The 21,196-nt window shown below is 62.1% G+C and overlaps 1 protein-coding gene and 1 pseudogene across 1 annotated transcript in view; both read left to right on the top strand.

Annotated features, from left to right (window-relative positions):
* Positions 1-991: 991 nt before the first annotated feature.
* On the top strand, positions 992-3,962 carry LOC103610063 (annotated as a pseudogene).
* Positions 3,963-17,934: 13,972 nt separating this feature from the next.
* LOC103610062 (Fanconi anemia-associated protein of 20 kDa-like) overlaps positions 17,935-21,196 on the top strand; it is a 7,275-nt gene continuing 4,013 nt past the window's right edge. Inside the window, exons 1-3 of the mRNA XM_008594306.1 lie at positions 17,935-17,939; positions 18,077-18,212; positions 18,312-18,592. Coding sequence (XP_008592528.1) covers positions 17,935-17,939; positions 18,077-18,212; positions 18,312-18,592 — 422 coding nt within the window. The remainder of the gene's footprint in view (positions 17,940-18,076; positions 18,213-18,311; positions 18,593-21,196) is intronic.

The raw sequence follows: 21,196 nt of genomic DNA, 5'->3' as shown, positions 1-21,196 counted from the left end.
CCGGTGGGGGGAAAAAAAAAAAAAAAAAAAAAAAAAAAAAAAAAAAAAAAAAGAGATCACATGAAAAATGCAAGAGATGGGGGGCGATGGAGGCTTCAGTGGGGGAGGGGAGCTGGGGACCCGGCCAGGGCCTGGTCATCACTAGTATCCTCCAAGCCCAGCACACAGCGCTAAGCACGGCACTGTTCCTGCCCACGTGAGGGTTTCAGCCAGCGCCATCAAAAGTGGAGTGCCACTGCCCACAGCACCTTCCGGAGGCCCGAGGCTGTGCCACTGTTGGTAAGAACAGGAGAAATTCGTGTGTCACGAGCATCAGTGTTAGGGCTTATTTCCCCCTCGCGGTACTGAGGCAGGTGGTATCACTGTCCCTGTGTCATACCAGAGCATGCCAAGGCTCAGAGCACCTGGGACCCGCCCACAGCACTGGCTGGTAGGCAGTGGGAGCCCAGATAAGGCCCAACCACCTGCTGCAGGGCACGGACAGGTGGGCTCTGCTGAGAGGGCACAGGGCAGGGTGAGCTGTGAGGGCCAGACCCCAGTGGCTTGGTGGTCCCCTCGATGCAGGTCCTGCCCTCCAGACACCCACTTTATCTCTCAGGAGCCAATGACATCCACCTTCCTGTTATCCGGAGGGAATCCAACCTTCCAGCCCCAGACGAGCCCTCCGTGGAAGCCTCTGCCCCTCGTCCCCTGCTACCTACCTCTCTCCCATGCTCACCCCTCCCCCTTGTCAGCAGGACATGGTCCACCTCCCCTCTCCTGGGCCCACAGCTCCTCCAGCCACACTTCCTGAGCACAGGGCCTGCCCCATGCTGGGCTCCCAGCACAGTCCTTGACCCCCTCAGGTGGCCACAGGCCTCAATCCAGTTCCCGGCTGGGCATCCAGGGGATGGAGGGGCAGCAGGCTTCTCTCTCTCCTGCCTGAGCCTTTACAGCATAGTCCAAGACCCTTCCCAGAGGCTGCTGGCCTCTGCAGATCTGGCCCCGGGCCATGCTCACTGCCCGGGCCAGGGACCCAGGCCTGGGGCTGGCCTCCTCCTGCTTGGTGGCCCCCTCACTCTGCCTGTCAGGGTCGGCTGGCCTTCCTGATGGCAAGCACCAAGTAGGGTCTCATTAAATCTTTGTGAACAGATGGACGAGGCGAGGCACATCCCCTAGGCCCAGCCACTGGCCAGCCAGGTATCCCCAGGCTGGGCAGCCCACCCGCACAGCGTTGGCAGAATGGCGCCCCCGTGGCCAGGGGCACTACCCTAAGGACCTCCCACTGTGCACTCAGGCCCCAAGAACTGCCCGGTGGCCCCTGCCACACCCTCCCTGGAGCCCCTTCCACTCTTTGAATCTTTGGTCTTTCCAGGAGACGGGGGGGTCTGGGTTGGCCCTGGGGTTGGGGCCTGGCACGGTGGGGGGACACTGCATGTGCCCCAGGGAGGCAGAGCGGGAGCACTGGGTGGGGCTGGGTCTCCCCTGAAGGAAGAGAGGAAGGGGAGTTCAGGCAGCCACGGGCCTCAGACCGGTTCCCAGCTGGGCGTCCAGTGAATGGAGGGGCAGCGGGCAGGGGGCAGTGGGCGCTGCAGGGAAAGGGCGCTCTGCCGGCCCACCGCAGAGCTGCTCCCAGAGGGTCTTGGGTGACTCAGGAGGGGCCCCTTCCTGTGACATCATGGTCCTGTGGTGCCTGGCTTGGAGGGGAGCAGGGTGGACCCAGGACTGTGGCCTGCTTGGCCAGGCACACGCATGCTGAGTGAACTGCCCAGCAGCCAGCCATGCCCACTCCCCAGGCCCAGCCACAGCATGCCCCCCCTGGGCCCCCTGCCCCCACGAGGACCCAGGTCTGTGCTCCGGTCGCCTTGCACCGCCGCACGGCCCCGGGCCCCTCTTGCTTCAAGGCAGGGCCCAGCCGGCTTGTAAATCTGAGCCGCACTTGGTTTCCCGAGCAGGCCCCCTCCCGCCCTCCGCGTCATTTCTGGCAGGCCCTCGAGTGAGCTCAGTCATTACATAAGGCATGCGAGCTATTTCTTGGGGGAGTGAGCTCCCTTACATGGGGCTCCCTTTCCCCTCTCTAACCACAAACCACCGCAAGCCAAGGGAGGCCTGGGCCCAAGAGGCGAGACCCCAGTGCTCCCCCTGCCCCGAGGACAATGGTGTCTGCAGAAGAGGAGGGACCGCAGCTCTTTGCAAATATCCCAGGACTCAGTACCGTGGGAGCAGGAGCAGAGACCCAGCCCTACCGTGCCACAGGCATGAAGGAAGGAAGGGGCTCCCAGGCTACCCAAGGCAATGCTTGCAGCTGTCCTGGAGACTGCCGCCCTCCCCTGGATGGGCTTTCCTTGCCTCTTGGATTGATTGGTGCCCCCCACCACCACCCTCCGTGCTCTAGACCCATCTGAGGGCACCTGGGTCATCCTCGGGCCCTGAGCCCAGGGACATTTCACCCAGGACCTGTGCTCCCGAGAGAAAGAAGCAAGTAGACCTCACTCTGGTCAGAACAGAGGTCCCCCTTCCCCGTGAAGTTCCTGGTTGGGGGAGAGGAGCCCCCACAGATGCTGGAACAGTGACCTGTTTCCCAGAAGCGGCACCAGCCCAGAGGGCCCCTCCTGGCTGCGGGGCTCCTCCAAGGGCTTGACTGTCTGGGGAAAGCAGCCCAGGACCCTCAGATCTCCTGCTCCATTTCTGTGGCCTGGAACTGAGGGGGGACCCATGAAGACACAGAGGCCCCGCATGGGATGCAGCTGAAGGGACACGCAGACAGTCATATACTTGGCGTTTCTAGGGGCCAAGCCCTCTCCTGTCCTGGAAGGAAAATCCTGGCTCCTGGCATGAAAACCACCCTGGAAGGGGAGAGCTGCGGGGGAGGGGAGCTTGTCTCACGCAACCGCCCCTCCCCTGTTCCAAAATCAGGGCAGGAAAAGAGCACCTAGGCCCAGGCAGCAAAGACTCTGTCTGCGCCTTCCCGCCCATCAGAGGCCGCCTGGAGGCCTGGAGTTCCGGCCTGGAAGGGGCCTGGGAAGCAGAGTGTCTCCCAGGCCACAGCCGCTTCCCCTTTCCAAGGGAGGAAGAGTCCCTGTGGAGCGACCCACGGGCTCCAGCGTGCTACAGGCTCCTGTGCCCCATCCAAAAGAAAGAGAGTGTGCTTGCAGACGCCTCCTGCTGGGAGCCTGCCACGCATGCCCCACCCTGCGTGGGGACAGAGCTCCCGCGGCGGCAGGGACACACGGGCCGCGTGCAGCGTGGGTTCCAGCCAACCGGAAGCACAGCGGGCCCCCCCACTAGACTCCCAGCCCCAGGGCCTCTGTCCTCTGCGAGCAGCAAGAACATGTATTCCTCTCTTTTCAGAGCCTAGGGTTCTTGGAACTTACACCCTCTTGGGTTTGCTATTTTTACCCACCCAGAGCCTTCCGGTCTCCATGGCGACGCCTCCAAACAGCAGATTCCAGGCGGCAATGACGTCACCGTTCCTTTTCCTGCCGCCCAGGCCTCTGGGGCCTGCTGCCTGGGGCTGAGGGGCTGCAGGAGTTCCCTGGACCCCCTCCTAGGCCCCCAGTGCTCCCCCAAGCTGAGACCCCAAGGGTCTGTGGGCCACAGCTGGGCCCTCCTGACTCCTGCTCGCCTGGTGGTCAGGGCCCTTGGGGGCAGAGCCTGCCCTTTTCCCTGAAGTTCTGCCAGAGCCCCCTGGCAAAGGGCACAGGCCCAGGGGACTTAACCCAGGAGCGACCGGCCTCCCATTCTGGGATCCCTGCCATGCCGGCTGCCCTGAAGATCTGCCACAGGCCACAGCGCCGGAGAAGGAAGGTACAGGCCGGCACCTGTCTGGCCTGGGAAGCCCCATGTTTCCCCCACATCAGAAACTCGTTCCCAAGAGAGGCAGCGACAGTGACAGGGGCCCGAGGACCTCGAGGACGCAGCTGATGTGGGGTCGGCCTAGGCGCCTGCTGCAGCAGCTGTGGGCACCCAGCCCCCTCAGGTGAGGCTGTCAGAACACCCCAGCCACAGGGCCTAGGCCTGCCACAGGTCGCATGGCTCCAGTCCCCAGCCTGGGCAAGGCGTCTCTGCAGGGCCCTGTGCCACACCTTGGTCCTGATGAGGCATCTGGAACTGGCATGGGGCCGTAGACCCTAAGCCCAGGCCCAGGCCGCCTGCAGTGATCACCAGCCTGTGTCTCCACTGGGACCACACTTTACCCAGCTGTTCCCATAAGGGCAGCCCGAGGTCTGCCCTCAGCCCAAACCAAGAATGGGGATACTTAGGGCTGAAAGGCCACCTGTGACCACGAGGAGGTGGGAGGGTGAGCTACCTGCTCCCTGAGTCCCCCTCCAGGAAAAGAACCCCATCCCCGGTGCGTATTTTGCTGTGGACTCAGACATGTGCCGAAATGAACAAGGAGACTTGGCAGTGCCTCGCAGGATGGACAAGGCTGCTTAGAACACGCTGCATCCCTCACTGTGGCCGCAGCTGAGGAGCCCCTTGGAGCCAGCACCCCCCAGCCCCTGGGCTTGCTGAGACCTGCCGCCTTGCCTGGTGGGATGCTGGGTCCGGCTCCCTAAGCAGGGCCTGCTCCTCCCCATCGCCCTGCAGGGTCTGCGACTAAATAAGCCGGCCGTAGCCCCACCTCCACCCAGCCTCAGCGCTGAAAACAGGCACTGGCGTAGGAGAGCGGGGGGACAGGCAGGGCTGTGGGGGCCCTGCGAGGGGCTGCAGCCCCTGGTGCAGGCCAGGAGAAGGTCAAGGTCCCACTCTGTCCTGTCAGCACCCAGGTGGGAAAAGAGGGCGCTCAGCAATCCTCCCTAGCTGCCAACTGGCCGACGCCTGTGCTCCAGACATGATACGGAGAGAAGGCGGCCTCGCAGCCCACATTCCTGCCCCCCGCTTGATTTCAGGTACGAAGCCCCGACTCGCCCCTGTCTGACATCGGCAGCCACGCGCGCAGGTCTGGGCACGAGGCGGGCAGGTGGGCGGCCCGTCTCCAGAGCCCCATGCAGACCCAGCCACACACCAGGTGCGCAAGGGGCCTTTCTGGCCAGCCCCGCCCCAGGAGCCCCCTGGCCTAAGGCTGTGTTTCAGGTGTGAAGTACTGGGAGAGGCCCCTCGAGAGAGGGCCCAGCTGGACAGAGGCCCCTCGAGAGTCTGGTGCCCGGGACGGGCGGCTGTGCCCCATGAAGTGAACGTGGCTTAGCAGGGAGGTGGATGTGGCTTGTCCAATTAAGCACCTACTCCAACAAGCTCTGTCTGGACAGAAGGCAGGAGGGAGACCCCAGGGTCCCATGTACTGTGAGCGGGACTGCGAGGGAGGCTGCCCCTTGAGGGTGTGAAGTTCATGGATGAATGGGCTCGCAGCCCAAGACGGAGTGGGGTGGCTGCCCCCCGCAGCACCCGCGGGCAGACCCCCTGGGCTCTGTGTGCCTCTGTGCTCCTGCCCTTCTACCCAGGGTTTCGTGGGCTGGCTCAGGCTCCTGGTACTGCCCCCGCCCCTGCCCAGCTCTGCCCTCCTGACCCTTAAGGCCCCACTGGGCCCCTCAGGAAGCCCCTGGCCTGAGCTCTGGTCAGCCAGGTGTGTCCTGACCAGGCAGGGGTCCTGGTGCAGGCTGAGGGGTTGTGGCCTGAGGGGCAGTGGGTGCCTGTGGGTGTGACCCCGCTGCAGGCATGAGTGAGGACAGGATTTCCACCACCGAGTTTATGGAGTGGCTGCCTACGACCAGCACAAAGAGAAGCAGAACAGAGTTCCTGTTCTTAAGAGCTTACAGTTTCACGGGAGACAATGAAAAATTACATTTCCACGTGTTCCATGTTGGACGGGTCTGTGTTCTTACGAGGAATAGACCAGGGTGAGGCAGGTGGGGTGCCGAGTGGGGGGTATCTCCCTACAAGGTCCATTTGAGGAAAGTCCCAAAATAGGTGAGGGGTGAGCATTCCCAGCAGAAGGAGCCAATCACAGGTGCAAAGCTCCTAAGGCAGGAGCACGTCTGGGTCCCTGCAGGGCCCATGCAGCAGGGTGGGGGACAAGGTGCTGGCGGGGGCAGGAGGGTGGACAGATGACACAGGCCTGTTTGTCCTTAATTCCCAGCTTTGCTCCCCTGGGGGACCAGGGCTTGGGTGGGCGCAGCTCTAAACCTGGGAGACCCCATAAGCTACAGCCCATTGCTGATAGGCTGGAGTCGAGCAGCTGCGGGGTGGGGTGAGTGGGGGCAGGGCCCTCATGCCTCCCCCAGCTGTGGGGGCTTCCCTGAGGTAGGTGCACAGACTGTACCCCCGTGCCTCCACTTCCCTGCCAGGAGAACTGAGGGCCAGATAAGAGGAATTGATTCGAAACAGACAAGGCTATTTTTCTGAACATTTTGTTCCCAGTCCCGCCCCCAGCCTGGCACAGGGCTGGAGTGACTGGCTGAGGGGTGCCTCGCCTGGCCCAGCCCAAGCCCCTCTGGGGACCCTGGCTGGCCCCTCCCCACCCTGCCCAGGAACCTGCTGCCCACGGCCCTGTCCACTCTGGCCAAAGCATGGGGGTTAAGTAAACAGGCACAGTGATGACTTCCAAGGACAGGGGAGAGGCTGGAGGACCCCCGTCTGGGCTCCAGTTGCCCGGGTTGCCCCGCACCCACCGGCTGCCCCGCAGATGCGACAGGGAGCGTCCTCGGTGGCTGCAGGCTCGGCCTCCTCCCCCGGCCCGCACCTTCCACGGAACGGTCCACCTCCGGCCGAGCGCTGCCGCGGGCTCCCATCTCCATGAGTAATATTTAACTTGGAAGGGCTGGCGGACAACTGCAGGGGAGAAGTTCACAGCGAGCTTGGATTGCAATCTGCTTGCCAGAGGGGGGCAGGGGAGGAAGGGGGAGAGGGCAAAGTTGAGAGGAAGAAAGGCGGGGCGGGGACTGCAGAGGCGGGGCTCGAGGGGTGGCTCAGGCCTGGGACCTCAGGGCCATGGTCCCTGTGTAGCCAAGCTCCTGGACACCCGAGAAGCCTGGGCCTAGGGCCACAGGACTCCCAGGCCACAGGACTCCCACGCCCCAGGAGTGGGAGCCCCTAGGCTGACCGGCCGGCAGGCACACAGCGAGCATGTGGCTGAGCCCCCAAGCCTTGGTTTCCCCTGCAGGAAGCACCCTGGGTGAAGGAGGAGCCTTGGGATCCAGCTATGGGTCAGAGAACACGACCCACACACATACACGCACACGCACGCGTACACACACGTACACACATGGTTGTTAACCAAACGGCCCCGCCTGCAGCTCCAAGGCAGGAAAAATCCGTGAGGCTGGAGCAGGGATGAGGTCCCAGCCCAGCAGGCTGGGGGGAGGCCAGGACTGGAGCCAGAACAGGGCTGTCCCCACACAGATGCTACAGGCAGCACAAGCCCCTGCCCCCCAGGTGGTCAGTGCCTGCAGGGTCGACCACCACGTGCCCACTGTGAGGTGCCCTGGCCAGTGTGCCTCCCCCACCGTGGGAAGCATGGCCACTTCTGGGGCACTGTCTGCTTCCCCGGGCATCTCCAGTGCTGGCCTGTCATGGCATATGTGCTCCCAAAACACAGAATGAATGAGTGGGAGTCTGGGCGCCAGGTGGGGCAGCTACCATGCAGCGCAGAGGGAGGAGGAAGCTGAGCCGAGGCAGGAGCACTGAGCTCTTCTGCCTCCATCCCTGCTCCCCGGGATGACCTGTGAGCAGCTCCCTGGAATGAGAGGAGAGCTTCGACTGTCTTCCAGCACCCACTCCCTCCAGCTCCAGGAGTCGACCAAAGGGATCAGTGGGGCAGGCCTGCTCTAAAGCACCAAGGGGAAAGGCAGCCCTGGGTCCCCATGCCACCTGGAGCCTGCCCAGTTCCCGCACAAGGACCTAGCCCTGGAACCTATGCCTCCGGCTCCATCAGGCCAGGCAAAAAATCCCACCCACCCCTCCCCTAACCTTGCAGGTTTTTCCTGATTTGCTCTTGGGCAAAACAATCTGCCAGCACTTCTGGGCATATCATCTGCACTGAAGGAAGGGCAGAAGTTGGCTGGCTGGGACTCTCGGGCACGAGCCTGGGACCCAGCAGCTGGCAGAGTGGGGGTCCTCACCCAGGGGAGGGGATACTCGGGGCTTGAGAGCCTCAGACTCACCGAGTCACAGGCACCGGACAGAAGATGCTCAGAGGAAGGCTTTCCCACATCTGGTATCTGTGCTCTATAACTCTTCTTTCACCAGAGTTAAACTTCATTTTAAACTTCCCAGCCAGGACAGGCAGTGTCTGTGTCACAACTTTTGACTTCATGACCCCACAAAAGTGACGCTTTCACGGGCTGGGCAGAGGGCCAGGACAACGTAAGTCTATTCCCTCCAAAAGGTGCCTTTGATTGGAGCCGTGCAGTGTGGCAGGAGACTCAGGGGGACCCCAGACTGTGGCCCCTTAGAGAAAGGGTCTCCGGGACGGGAGACCTCCTGTGGCCTCTCCTGCCCGCTTACACTGTGTTTCTCAAGGGGAAAATCAGCATTACTTGCCTTCCACAGACAACGGTGAGCAGGGTCTGACGAGGGAAAAGCTCTGCCCCCACGTCCCCAAGATGGCAATTGGGATGAAAGTACCCTGATCCAGGGACACCCTGCTCCCAACTGGAGCGTGACTGGCAGAGCACCTGCAGGCTAAGCCCTGGGTTTCTGACCCTGCCTCTGGGCACGGGCTCTCAGGTCAGGCTGGAAAGGAAGAGAGAAACCGAAGCCAGGCGCCTCCCATCGTCCCTGCAGGAAAGCATTTTCGGGTCCCAGGAACCAGGTGTGCTGACAGGTGAGGCGCAGAAGGCTGGGGCTCAGGGTAGGATGGTGGAGGCCTGCGGGGCTCCTGCTGCCCTTCACAGCGTCCCCGTGATCGTTAACGTGGCACTTTTGGGGACAGTCAAGGAGAGACTTCCTGCATTTCGCAGACTCGATGTGGCAGAAAGTGTCCCATGGAGGACAACGCGCTGCAGGAGACACAGAGGCTGGGGTCCACTCGTCCTTCTGGTCCCCCAGCGCCCCCCAGTTCGTGGCCACACACGGCCACCGAGGACCTGAAATGCGCTCTCCCTGCAAGACACGCACTGGATCGCAGAGGCCTAGTGTGAACCAAAGAGCGTGCAATCACACGCTCGAAATTTGCGCAGGGACAGGCCACGTCGGACACGCTGGTTAAAACAAGATGCGATCGTTGGGATCAGCCTCGCCTCCTTCCCTCCACCTTCCCTAGGAGGCTGCTACACGTTCAAAACGACCTCTGCGGCTCCCGCCCCCACTGGGCTCTGGGGACCTGGACGGATTAGAGGCGCGAGGTCGCGGTGCAAGGACCCCGGGGGCAGGGACAGGCGCGAGGCAGGTCGGGCGGCCCCGTACGCAGGCGGAGAGGACGTGAGCGGCAGGGGCGGGGACAGAGGGAGGAGAGGATGGGCGGGGCGTGGGGACAACAGGGAGGAGGGGGCGGGGCGTGGGGGCAACTGGGAGGACGGGGCGGCAGAGGGACAAAGGCTGGGAGTGAGGGCATGTCGGGGCGGAGGGTGCATCAGGGCGCAGCTCGGACCCTGAGCAGCCGACAGAAGGCAGCGCCCGCAGGGGACCAGCACGGAAAAGCTGAGGCCGCGCAGCTCAGTGCCCTTCCTGCAGGACCCCACCCCGCAGGGCATCCTCGGGGATGTTTAGCACCGTCCATCGCCGGCTGCTCCGGAAGCACTGGGCAGTGCGGACAAGGGCACCCACCCCAGCTGTCACCCTGCCAAGTGCCTAGCGCCTCCCTGACGCCCGGGAGGGTGGGCAGCCCCTCAGACAAGGCCGCTGGGGCTGGGGCGGGTGGCTGGGGCCCTGACTGACGCCCTCCCTGGGTGAACCCGGATCTCCACGCCCCTGCCCACTTGGCGGGGGTGCTTTTTCCTGGTCGTCCCCGCCCGCTGCAGCCAGACACTTTCACTGTGTGAGAAGAGAAGCTGCTATTTGGGGGAACTGACTGTACCCAGGGCACGGTACTGCAGGGGACAGAACCCTCGAAGGAGGCGGGTGGGGGAGATTCGAGGGCGGCCTCTGGGAGTGCAACTCTATTCAGGCTGCTCCAGGACTGTGGCTGCAGCCAGAGCTGCTGGCAGGTAAGGTGGCATGTCAGACACCCACTCCTGGAGACACCAAGGGACACCGACCACACGTGCTGGCCACAGGGTTGATGGACCATGGACAGTTGGGGTTGCGGGGTGGCTGTCTGTGGGAGTGGTGAGGCATGGGAGCAGAGTCAAGGCGGGGACAGCTCTCTGCCTAAGGATCTCCAGGGGATAGCAAGGACCTTTTCACAGCTTGGGAGGCAGCCTGTGGGGTACACAGCGACCCTGGATGTCACGAGTCAGCCTCACCAGCTGCCCAACCTTGGGCTGGGACTCCCAGGCTGGAGAAGTCATCCCAGCGTGGTCAGAGAGCCAGGCACTTACTTTACTCTCTGACCCAATCCCCAGCAAGAGGCCACTGGGTGCCACTAAGTTGGCAAGCCCTCTAGCTCTGGCAGCACCACAGAAGTCCGGGTTTCACCTCCAGCTTGGCCACTCATTGTCATGTGACTTATGGCAAGTTGACGGGTGCCTTGGGCCTCAGCTGGCCCCTCTACAGATGGTTGGCACCAGGGCTACCCACGGGACAGGGCATTCGGGAGGTAGCTCAGAGAGGACAGTCCCAGCCACCAGCCCTGTCCTGGCATTGTCCAGCTGCTCAGGCCGCAGAACAGCCTGCATCCGCTGTGGTTCTGAGATCAGGGACCTGCTTCCACCACCACCCCTGGTAGGGCCCTTGGGGGCACCAGCCAGCTGGGGGGTGAGGGGCTGCTCAGACCCCAGGTGCCCACCCTCCCTGAAGGGGTAGACAGATCAGCCTCAGGCTGACAAGAGAGAGTGTGACCATGCTGGGCTGAGCTGGCTGCAGCCAGGGTGACTCACACATACGGTCACTGCCAGGGACACCCAGCTCAGCCGCATCCAGGCCTAGGCAGGGCGCACATGAGCGTGGCGTGGGCCTGACTGGGGAGATGAGTTAGGAGAGTCTGTGCTAAGGCGAAGCCTGGGGAGAAGGAGGCAGCAGGAGGAGGTGCAGTGGCCCGAGGGGACTTGGGGCAGCTGCCTGTGGTGGACACTGCCCTCTGGCCTGTCCTGATTCCATCCACATATTGGCCCCACCTTGGGCTGCAGGTGGGCAGCATGAGACCTGTTCAGAGATTCAGCCGGGCAGCGGTCACTGCTCCGGTGGGCCTGAAGGCCTCAGGACCCTGGGCTACCCTCTGAGCTGGGGGAAAGGGCCGGGGGAGGGCCTTGAGGCCCAGGGTCTCGCTCCAGGGAGACACCCCGTGCTGTGGGCCAGTCACCAGCCAGCCCGGAGGACGGCCCCAGGACAGAGGGTGAGGGCCTTTCACTTCAGCCCTCCCACTTGCCACAAGGTCAGAAATTGCTCACACAGAAGTGGGGGTGACGCTCTGCTGGGCTTCTGGTGATGGGGGTCCAGAGAGGCGCAGGTGGAGGACATAGCTGGAGGAACAGAGGGCACCTCCTTCTCGACGCCAGGGAAGAAAGAGGTGACAAGGGTGTGCAGGAGGGCGGCCGGGCCAACGTCAAAGGGCTTACGCAGGCCCGGGCTCGCTGGCACGTCGCTGAGCCTGGCTCTCCAGACAGTTCACAAGGGAGCACGTGGGCGGGAAAGAGAAACAGAGTGGGTATCTTTCAGGTCATCTTCTCTAAAACTTAACAATTCTACCAGATGAACAAACACAAGTCACAGTCCCCAGGCAGCGCCTTCTCGCTTCTCTGCCCATGGGTGTTCTGGATCCTTCTGGAATGTGCCTTCAGGCCTGATGGGTTGCCGATTGTGCGAGTGTCCCTGACCCTCCAAGCCCTGTACAGAGTCCGGCTGGCCACCTTGCGGGGAGCTGTGATGGGGGCGTTTTGACGGTGCCAACTCCTGTGTGCAGCTCTCTGCAGGACGTTCCAGAAGGCGAACACAGCATGGCAGGGATGGAGCCCCAAGCTCCCAGCCGGCTGTGCCGCCTGCACGGTCAGCCGCGCACAGTTCTTCTGCTACAAGTGCTGTGGGAAACCTGCGCCCTGCCTGGCTGGTCGGGGCCTACGAGGGGCAGGGACCAGCTGGCATCTCAGCACTTCAAGGGCCTCCTCCAGCCAGAAGATTCCCTGTAAAAAGGCACTGGATCGGGGCAAAGCTGACTCCACTGGAGCCGAGAAACCACTTTCCTTGGGGAGTCCCGAGGAGAGCTCCTGACCACCCTCTTGACCCACAGAGGATTTCCTGGGTGGTCAAGGATCTACCATCCCCTCCCAGCTCTGAGGCCAGAGCTTTGTGGCGATGGCAGAGGCTTTCTCAGCTTTTTTGGGGAGGTGGTGATGGGGGGGTTGGCAGGATGAGACCCAAGGCTCAGGATGCTCAGCTACACCCACCCAAACTGTTCAGTGTTTTCAAGTTGCAGGACAGCTTGGGAAGGCCCAAGGGCCCACCGTGTGAGTCTCCTGGGGCTGCTGTAACAAATGACCACAACCTGGGGGGCTTAAAGCATCAGAAATTTATTCTCTCACAGTTGTGGCAGCTAGAAGTCTGAGTTCAAGGTGTTGGGAGGGCCGTGCTCCCTCCAGAGGCTAAGGGAGGACACTTCCTGCCTCTTCCAGCTTCTGGTGGCATGTGGCATTTCCTGGCTTGGGGTCGCATCGCTCCGATCTCTGCCTCCATCTTCACGTGGCCTCCTCACTGTGTCTCTCTATCCAAATTTCCATTATTTAATGTCATATTAAATTTGGGGGCAAACCTAACCCAGTATGGCCTCATCTTAATTTGATGACATCTGGAAAGACCCAATTTCCGGATATGGTCACTCTCACAGGTGCCTGGTGGACATGAATTTTGGGAAGCGTTTTGACATTTTGACTATTCAACCCACAACAATACCAAGGCTTTGTTTCTGCTTCGCTTATTTTCCCAAAAGAGAGGCACCCTGAGCAGTCTCCACGTCCTCCCCTGCCTGCTCACCCCGAGGACTGGCCACTGGCTTCTCTGTGCCAGGAGCCCCATGTGGCTCTGGGAACTGCCCTCCTGGGAAGGTAAACCAACATCCAAGCCCTGCAGGTCCCACGCATGCTGCAGGAGAACCCAGCAGGTCAGTGGGTGGAGAGAGAGGCTGGGAGGGGACATCAGAGCAGGGCCGAGGGTCAGAGCCTGCCACTCGGTGCGGGGGGGAGCTACAAGGACAGAGGTCCTGAGCTGGAGACACTGGGATGGAGACTGGGCATGGGAGGGTCTGAGCAGGAGCGGTGGAACTCCCGGACTATGTGAGGACCACTGAGAGAGGTGGTCGCATTGGGGACATGTCCAGGAGGGAGGCTGTGGCTGGGACGGGGGCTTGGAAATGGGTCCACTGTCTCTACCAGGCCAGTCACCCTCTCCGGCTGTCTCTTTGCTTCCGGGCTCTTGGAGTTGGGGGCTGGAGGCTGTGCCCCGCTGCTAACTCTAGCCTGCTGACCACTGGCAGGTCTGGGCCATGACAGCCCCCAGGCCACGAGGAGGCTTTGGGTGCCCAGGGATGCCGTGGTGTGCCCTCACTCCCGCCCCCGTGTGCCCGCTCTGATGCCTGGGGGATGCTGTGGTCTCCCAGGCAACTGTCTCGATACAATTCATCTGCCTGGCACTCCCACACCCTGTAAATGCCGCCGCACCTGGCTCCAGGCAGCCTCTCCGCTTGGCACACGCAGGTGGCAGGTGTGGCTGCGCACAGCCCGTGGTCCAGCTACGTCAGGAGCCGCTCTGGTGGAGGCCGGCCGTGCCCAGCAAGCGGGAACCACCAGGGCACCCCGCGTGGATGCTGTGCCGTTCTGCCACACGGTGACGGTGGCAGCAGCCCAGTGTCGCGAGCATGCCTGCCCACCATGGGTACACGTGGAAGCCGGAAGTCTGAGCTGCCAGCCTTAGGGCCACGCTGCTTTCCTGACCCAATTTGCAGGGTGGCCCAATGGCAGAACCACGCCCCGGGAAACCAAAGGAGGACGTGGGGAACCCATGGGGGGCTTGGCACTCCCGATGGCTCTGGGCTGGGGGCTGGCTGACAGGTTTTGCCAGACCGGTGACTGACCATCCCTTGCCCTGTATGGAGGCCAATCAGGACCCCCGCAGGGACCCCAGGGGATCAGCGCTGACAGAGACAAACCGTGCCCCTGTGGCAGTGAGGACCCACTCACACCGCTCCAAGGACGCGTTTGCTGAGACGGTTGTTCCCTGGCAGTGGAAGGTATGGGAGACGATGGACCCCAGCCTGCTGGCTGGCAGACCTCACGTCATTTCTGCAACTGGGTCCTTGGGGGGAGGGGCAGGTCTGATTTGTCACCCACAAACATCTAATGGTGGACAAAACCGAGGACAGTAAGGTGGCCTCGCAGCTGGGCCAGCCTGCAGGTGCAGGGGCTCTGACACCCCGGCCACCTGAGCACTTTCACCATCGCCCGAGGTGTGCCTCCTCCAAAAGGCTGAAATATTCTTTTGTAAACATCAATTTTGGCTCATAAAAAACTGGTTTCCGCAATGCAAGCATCCGTCCCAACCAGAAATTATTTTCCAATAAAGCTAAATGCTCTGTCACCTCAGCAGATGGTTTGGAAAGAGTAAGGCCTTTCAGCAAGTTCAACTTTTAAACCTCCACCACCGTGACCGTGACCGTGTCTTGCTGATAACACAGCACACCTGGGACGCGGTGGATTTGTTGGAGGTGCATGCGTTCCCATGTCCCCTTCCTGGGGGGCTCAGAGTGGACAGTCCCATGCAGACCCCAGGCGGGCAGCCATCAGGGAAATCACCCGCAGGAGGAGCTTGGGCGGAGGCTCCCTGACAAGCGTGGGCACCTGCCTTGTGCCTGGAGCAGGGGCCACCCCAGCGCCATTCTTGGTGTTAGTGTCCCAGGCTGTGGGTTACAGGGGGCCCCCACACCCACCCTCTCCAGTGGTGATGGGGGAGGGAGGGGGATTAATCCTGAGCAGCAGGTGAAACCAGAGAGAAGCCCCCAGGATGACTTTCACACATTTGATGGCTCTGTGTCTCCAGAGCACAGGCCCACAGGCCTTCTGTTCTGCTGGCTGGTGTAGGCCTGGCCTGGGGTCTGGGCCCCTCTCCCCTGGTGGCCGAGAGTAAATGAGGCACACTGGGGTGGCTAAGGCTCAAGGAGAGTGGGGTGCCCCACCCTCCATGCCCCGCCTCCCTGGCCTCGGGCACCTGTGGTGAGAGCTCCCTAAGGAGCCCTCAGCCTTTCTGGGTCAGCCTTCGGGTCAGCCTGGTCGTCCTGGGTCCTGGCCACTTGAGACTCCTCCCTGCTCCCACCTCGCTCTGCCCCTCTTGGGCTAAGTGGCTGGGACACTTGTGTGGGGGGTGGGGGGTGGGGGGTGGGAAGGGCCAGGATGCTGAAGACTCCAGGAAAGCTCCTGTGTTCGCGTTCCCAGTGCAGGGAAGGGGTTGGGTCCTCCCATCCAGAAAAGCCCCTGTTCAGGAGCAGCAGCTGCACACACAGGTGTCCCTCCTACGTTCCTGTTGGGCACCGTCCGTCTCTCCTCCAGGGGCTGCCAAGCCCTGCCGGGGAGACACAGCACAGCACAAGAGCAGGGCCAGGGACTTGGAGCCCATCTCCAGAGGCCAGTCCATGGCAGGCTGGCGTTGCATCTTGTGGCCTGCTGGGCTGGGCCAGGATCATGAGGCCATGTGGGGGACAGGAAAGTGGGTGGGGGGCAGCAGAGAGGGAAAAGGAGAACAAGGGGCAAGGACACAGCTCCCCAGCACGGCCCTGGGAGCTGAGCAAACAGTCCAGTCCTTGCGAGCCTTCTTCCTGCCTTGGAAGATGGGTGCCAGTGCTCTCGGAAGTCCCAAGGCCACCTTGCAGAAGCATGGTGACATTCCCAGGAGAGGCCCTGAACCTTCAAGGCCGAAGCCAGGGCCAGCTGGGGTTGTGTAGGAAACCCCAGACAGAGGCCTTTGGGGAGTCCTTGGTCAGGTAGCACCTGCAATGTGCTGGACACGGGGCTGACACTTCAGGGACTTGGAGACCCCCACCTGGACTTCCCTCACCTCGGAGCAGGCCCAGTCTCAGGTTGCCTCCTCTAGGTCCCCCCAGGCCACGTTGGCCACAGCAGCCCATTCTGATCCGCCTGGGCAGCACTTACTTGGTGGAGCTTACTTGGGTGGGCTCTGGGGTCTCCACGGCACAGATAGGCACTCAGGCAATGTTTGGTGACTAAACCTGCTCACACTCTTGAGGTCTCTGGGGGACAAACGACCCCCTCAGTCCACACCCTGCCCTGCCCCCCACCCTGGACACCGACCTCCCACCTCCAGGCCGGGGCCCCTTGTAGGATGGCGGGCCACTCAAGTGGCCTTGGCTCAGGGTCTGGCCCATGCTAGAGTGCTGGAAAGAACGCGCCTGCGTGACCCAGGGCTTGGTGGGGGGGCGGGGGGACGGGGCCACGGTTGGGGGGTGTCATGCAGGAGCTGCTGGGGCAAGGGAGGGGAGGGGGCGCGTGGAGAGGAGCNCCACGGTTGGGGGGTGTCATGCAGGAGCTGCTGGGGCAAGGGAGGGGAGGGGGCGCGTGGAGAGGAGCTGGCTACCACCCGTGCCCTGCAGACCCCAGTCCCAGTGAAGGTGGAGGTCACCCCAGGGACCAAGCGTGCCTGCAGGGGCGTGGGGGTGGTGGGCCCTGGGGAACTGGACACAGCCCAGAGCTGCAGGAGGGTGCCTGGACATCTGCTGCCACCAAGCGGTGGACTGTGAAGTGGCTTGGCAGAGCGCTGGGGGCCCAGGCAGGACACGGGATTTCGGGGAAGCCGCTTCCCAGCCCCCGAGGTACTGTCCCCTGGTTAATCACGTCCACTCTGTCGCTTTACTTTCTTTCTTATTTAAGGGAACTGTGCAGGGAAATGTGGTGGCAAAGGCGACCCTAAGTGCTTCAGGTGCTTTGCCTGCTCGTGGGGTCCTCCTGGGAAGGACAGCCCCGTCCACAGAGCTGGAAACTGAGGCACGGGGCTGTGCAGCGCAGCGGGGGGCAGCAGGGCCGGGTGAGCCCTACACCGGGGACTAACGAGGCGACACCGCGGGCTCGGGCCTGTCCCACCGCCCTCCCCCTCAGCTGGAAGATGCGGCTCCCCCACCCGCGTCCACCTCTGCGTAGGAGGAAGAAACCCCGGCCTCGGTTTCCCCAAGGGCCGGAGTCAGGACACCTGACACGGTGTCCCCGAAGCGGGAGGCGGGTCCCCCTGTGGGCGGGGTTCTGGCGCCGCGGTGGCGGGCGGGGTCGGGGCCCCACTTCCGCCGGACGCGCGCGGGCGGATGCAGGCGGCGCGGGGGCCGCGGCCGAGGCTGAGCCCTTAAGGGAGACTCTGTGCGGGACAAACACCAGGGAGCCTGTACCCTGAGACAATTTGGCCTCCCCCCCCGGTTACCAGGGGTGGTGGCCGCAGAGTGCTCACCTGTCACCATCCTCCTCGATGCCATAGCCGCTCCTTTGGCCCCTCTCCCAGTGGCCTGTGTACCTGAAGGGCTGGGAGGCCTGCGGGGCACTCTCAAGGACCCCAAATCCATGCCGCAGGCCCGCCTGGAAGTAGCCCTTATACACTTCGTCCATGCCGTGCCTGGAGAGGGTCACAAATGGCTGGCCCTGCCTCACAGAGCTGGGCCCAGAGGGCATGCCCACCCCATGAGCCCACCCCCCACCAGCCTGGGGTCACTTACTCACAGATGCCATAGCCACACATGCTGCCTTCCTGCCAGTGGCACTTGTAACAGTCGAACTTGTCCTCGGAGGCCTGGGGCACCAGGCGGATTGGGGCAGGAGCACATCTTTTAGGTCATTTTCTTTCCAGTGCTACTCAGCGCCGGATTTGGAGCGGCTGGGCCTGGTGCCGCCGCGCCTGGCACCTGGTCCACGGCGGCCGAGTGGCTGGCCTGGGGACGGGACGGGCATGCCGTGAAAACCGAGTGACATCCAGAAATCTATTTTCGTAATAACTTCGTATAGCATACATTATACGAAGTTATACGACCCCGAGCGCGCTCCCGACCCACTGACATCCGCCCCCTCTCGTCCCCTCCACGCCGCCCCAGGTCCCCCGGCGCCGGCCGGCCCTGGTTCCTCCAGGAGGGCGGCGGCGAGTGTGAGCACCCGTGGGCCGCGCTGCTGCGCTTGGTGGGTGCTGATCTGACCTTGGACGACGAGCCGCTGCCCGCCTTCCCTGACCAGGTGCGTCCTCTGGGGCCCCTGGGGTGGCCTGGGTGGGTCTTCAGGCCGGGCAGGAGCGGGGTGTTGCTGGGCACCACCCTACCACCCCCTGCTTCGCAGGAGCCGGGACGAGGCCAGGAGCCGGTGGCGCCCCCTGAGGTCTTCACCGTTGGATCCAAGACCTTTTCCTGGACGCCTTTTCCACCGGCCCCAGGCACCCTGGGAAGCTCTTACCGGCTACTCTGCAGGGCCAAGGGGTGCCCGGGGTCCCCTGCCTGGTCCCCGGAAGGACTCCCCATGCTGGATCCCTGCGGGACCCCCAGTGCCAAGGAGCAGCCTTCTGAGGAGGGGGCACCAGCCCTGCAGAGCTGCCCCATGTGCCAGAAGGAGTTCACCCCTGGGTGAGTGTCCACCCTTGGGCTGCCCAGGCCCCACCACCCCAGCCCTGTTTGGAAACCACATCCGTGTGTAGAAGGCAAAGAGGGTGTCCAAGCTCAGCTTTGGCCTTTTAAAGTCATATTTCACATGTTGAAAGCCGGCAGAGTGCACTGACCATGCGATTGTCAGGTGGCTCCTGCTGTCACAGGTTTGGGGGCCTACCTGCTTTCCACCATCTGGGGCCAGCACACCCACAGGAGGAGGGCAGGGAGCTCTAAACCTGGACTGCCCTGACACCAGGAGCTGGTGGTGTCCAGCACCCGAGGCCCAGAGATGGCCTGCCTTACCAAGGCAGGGTGGGGGTCCCTGCACCATTTACCGTTTAAGTGGCCACACAAACACTTTCTGGGTGGTGGGTTGTAGGTTTTCAAAACGAACGCCTTTAAAACTGAATATATATATATTTTTAAGTAAGGGGGACAGAACCCAATTTTGCTTAGAAGTTAAACCCAAATGCCCAGTGTGTGGGCCTCGTGGCTTGCTGGGCCACCGGGTTCCACGAGTTGTTGACCCTCCTGCTCAGGCCTTCTTGCTGGGAGACACAGCCAAGGACATGGGCATGGGGGTCAGGACAGCGTGAATGAAGGGGTCAGTTCTCAACATGTCATCACTTAACGGGCAGCAGGTTTCAGATTTCACGTGGCCAGGAGACTATGTACCTAAGTCATGCCCTATATCCCTGGTCTTGTGGCCAAAACAGCCCGGGAGGGAGAAGGGGATGGATTCCAAAGCCAGCAGCTAATGACAGCAAAAAGAAAATCACAACAAAAACACGAAACGATCAAACTAGTCCAGGAAGATGTTTAACCATGTTCACCTGTAGAGATGAAATCCCCAGACAAGTCAATTAGGCTCCTCCAAAATGTGACATTTTTTTTTTTTTTTTTGTCTTTTTCCGTGTCCGGCAACGGATCGCAACCCTCAGTGTTGCCCCCATACCGGACCGGGGACCGGCAACAGGATTGCAACCCTCGGTGTTGCTCCCGCGCCTCGCTCAGCCAGTGAGCGGGAACCGGTCTGTATGTGGGATCCGAACCCTCGGGCGGGAGCGCCGCCGCGCTTCCCAACGGCGCACTTATCCAGTGCGCCACCGGGCCGGCCCCCAAAATGTGACATTTTATTGGAACCTAGCCCTTAAGAGCCCGGTGTTGGGGGTGAGCCCAGCAACCCCCCACCCATCTGCTCTCTGTACCCAGACAGCTGGGGGAAGTTGGTAGGAGAGGAGGGTGGGCTGCTTTGGGCGAGGCAGCGGCTGTGCCCAGGTGGGGTCCTGTGGGCACAGGAGAAGCCACAGCTGGTGTAAGTGGGGCTTGGTGGTGTAGGCAGTACAATGACCGCAGCCGGGGCCAGCTGCCCACGCGGGCCTGGTCACGCCGAGCCTCCCGCAGTGCTGGAGAACCTGCGACAGTGCACCAGGTGGAGCGTCTCCTCGCACACCTCTCTGAAGCTTCGAGATCGCAGGAAGCTCCAAATGCTGACGCGCTTGCCAATCTGCCAGAGCAGTGAAAGCTTTCTTCTCGATTCTCGCCCAGGGGGCCGAGCCCGTGGCACACTCGGGAGAGTGCGGCGCTGGGAGCGCAGCAGCGCTCCCGCTGCGGGTTCGGATCCTATATAGGGATGATCAGTGCGCTCACAGCGTTCACTGGCTGAGCGTGGTGCAGCCGGTCTCAAAAAGGACAAAAAAAAAAAAAGAAGCCCAGGGCAGAAGATACTGTTGGGAGCCCTGGAGGGAAATTCGTTTTCTTGGCAGAAGCTCCTGAGGTTCCTTCAGGGCCACCCAGCCCCTCCTCCCCGTTCTAGGGGGGCCTTTTATCTTCCAACCGATTGCATTTCTAGGGAGCCTAGAGACTCCTGAAGATGTTTCAGAGGAAAAGAGTTCCTGTTTTGAGCTTTTTAAGCAGTGGCATGAAGGGTTGGCAAAGTGCCTCGATTTTTCCAAAGTCAGTGTCATGTAGTGAGGCCCAGGTCTCAGCCTGCCTGGAATGTTTCTAGCATGTTCTTCCATTTGATTGTAAAGGAGAGAGGGTGCTCCCTCATTGGAACTCTCACCCCTGAGGCTGCGGCCGTGACATCGTCAGGCTGGTGGAGACAAGTCCCATGTCCTCGGAGGAGTGCTCTGGGATCCACGCAGCAGGGACATTTGTCACGGCCAGGGCGGGGCCCAGGGCAATGAGGCACACTGGCCGTGGGAGGGTCTGGTGTAACAGCTGGGTGCCAAATTGAAGTGTTGTGCAAGACCCTGCTGCCCACATGAGCCCCTGGAGAGGGTGAGTTTGCAGGGACCATGCGGCAAGAAGATTTCAGAGCCTGAGCGTCTTCTGCCATCCAGAGAACCATTTTATATGTAGATGTGACGGGACAGTTAAATACTGGATTTGACAAATCATGTATTTTCTTTTTTTTTTTTTCCTTTTTGTCTTTTTTCGTGACCGGTAATGGGATCGCAACCCTCAGTGTCATGCCCGTACCGCGACCGGCAACGGGATCGCAACCCTTGGTGTCGCGACCGCACCGCGCTCAACCAGTGAGCGGACCGGTCTCTATATGGGATCCGAACCCTTGGCGGG

Source organism: Galeopterus variegatus, unplaced genomic scaffold, assembly GCF_000696425.1.
Source record: "Galeopterus variegatus unplaced genomic scaffold, G_variegatus-3.0.2 Scaffold10535, whole genome shotgun sequence".
NCBI lineage: Eukaryota > Metazoa > Chordata > Mammalia > Dermoptera > Cynocephalidae > Galeopterus > Galeopterus variegatus.
Note: the sequence above shows the minus strand (reverse complement) of the source record. Positions and strands in the feature narration are given on the sequence as shown.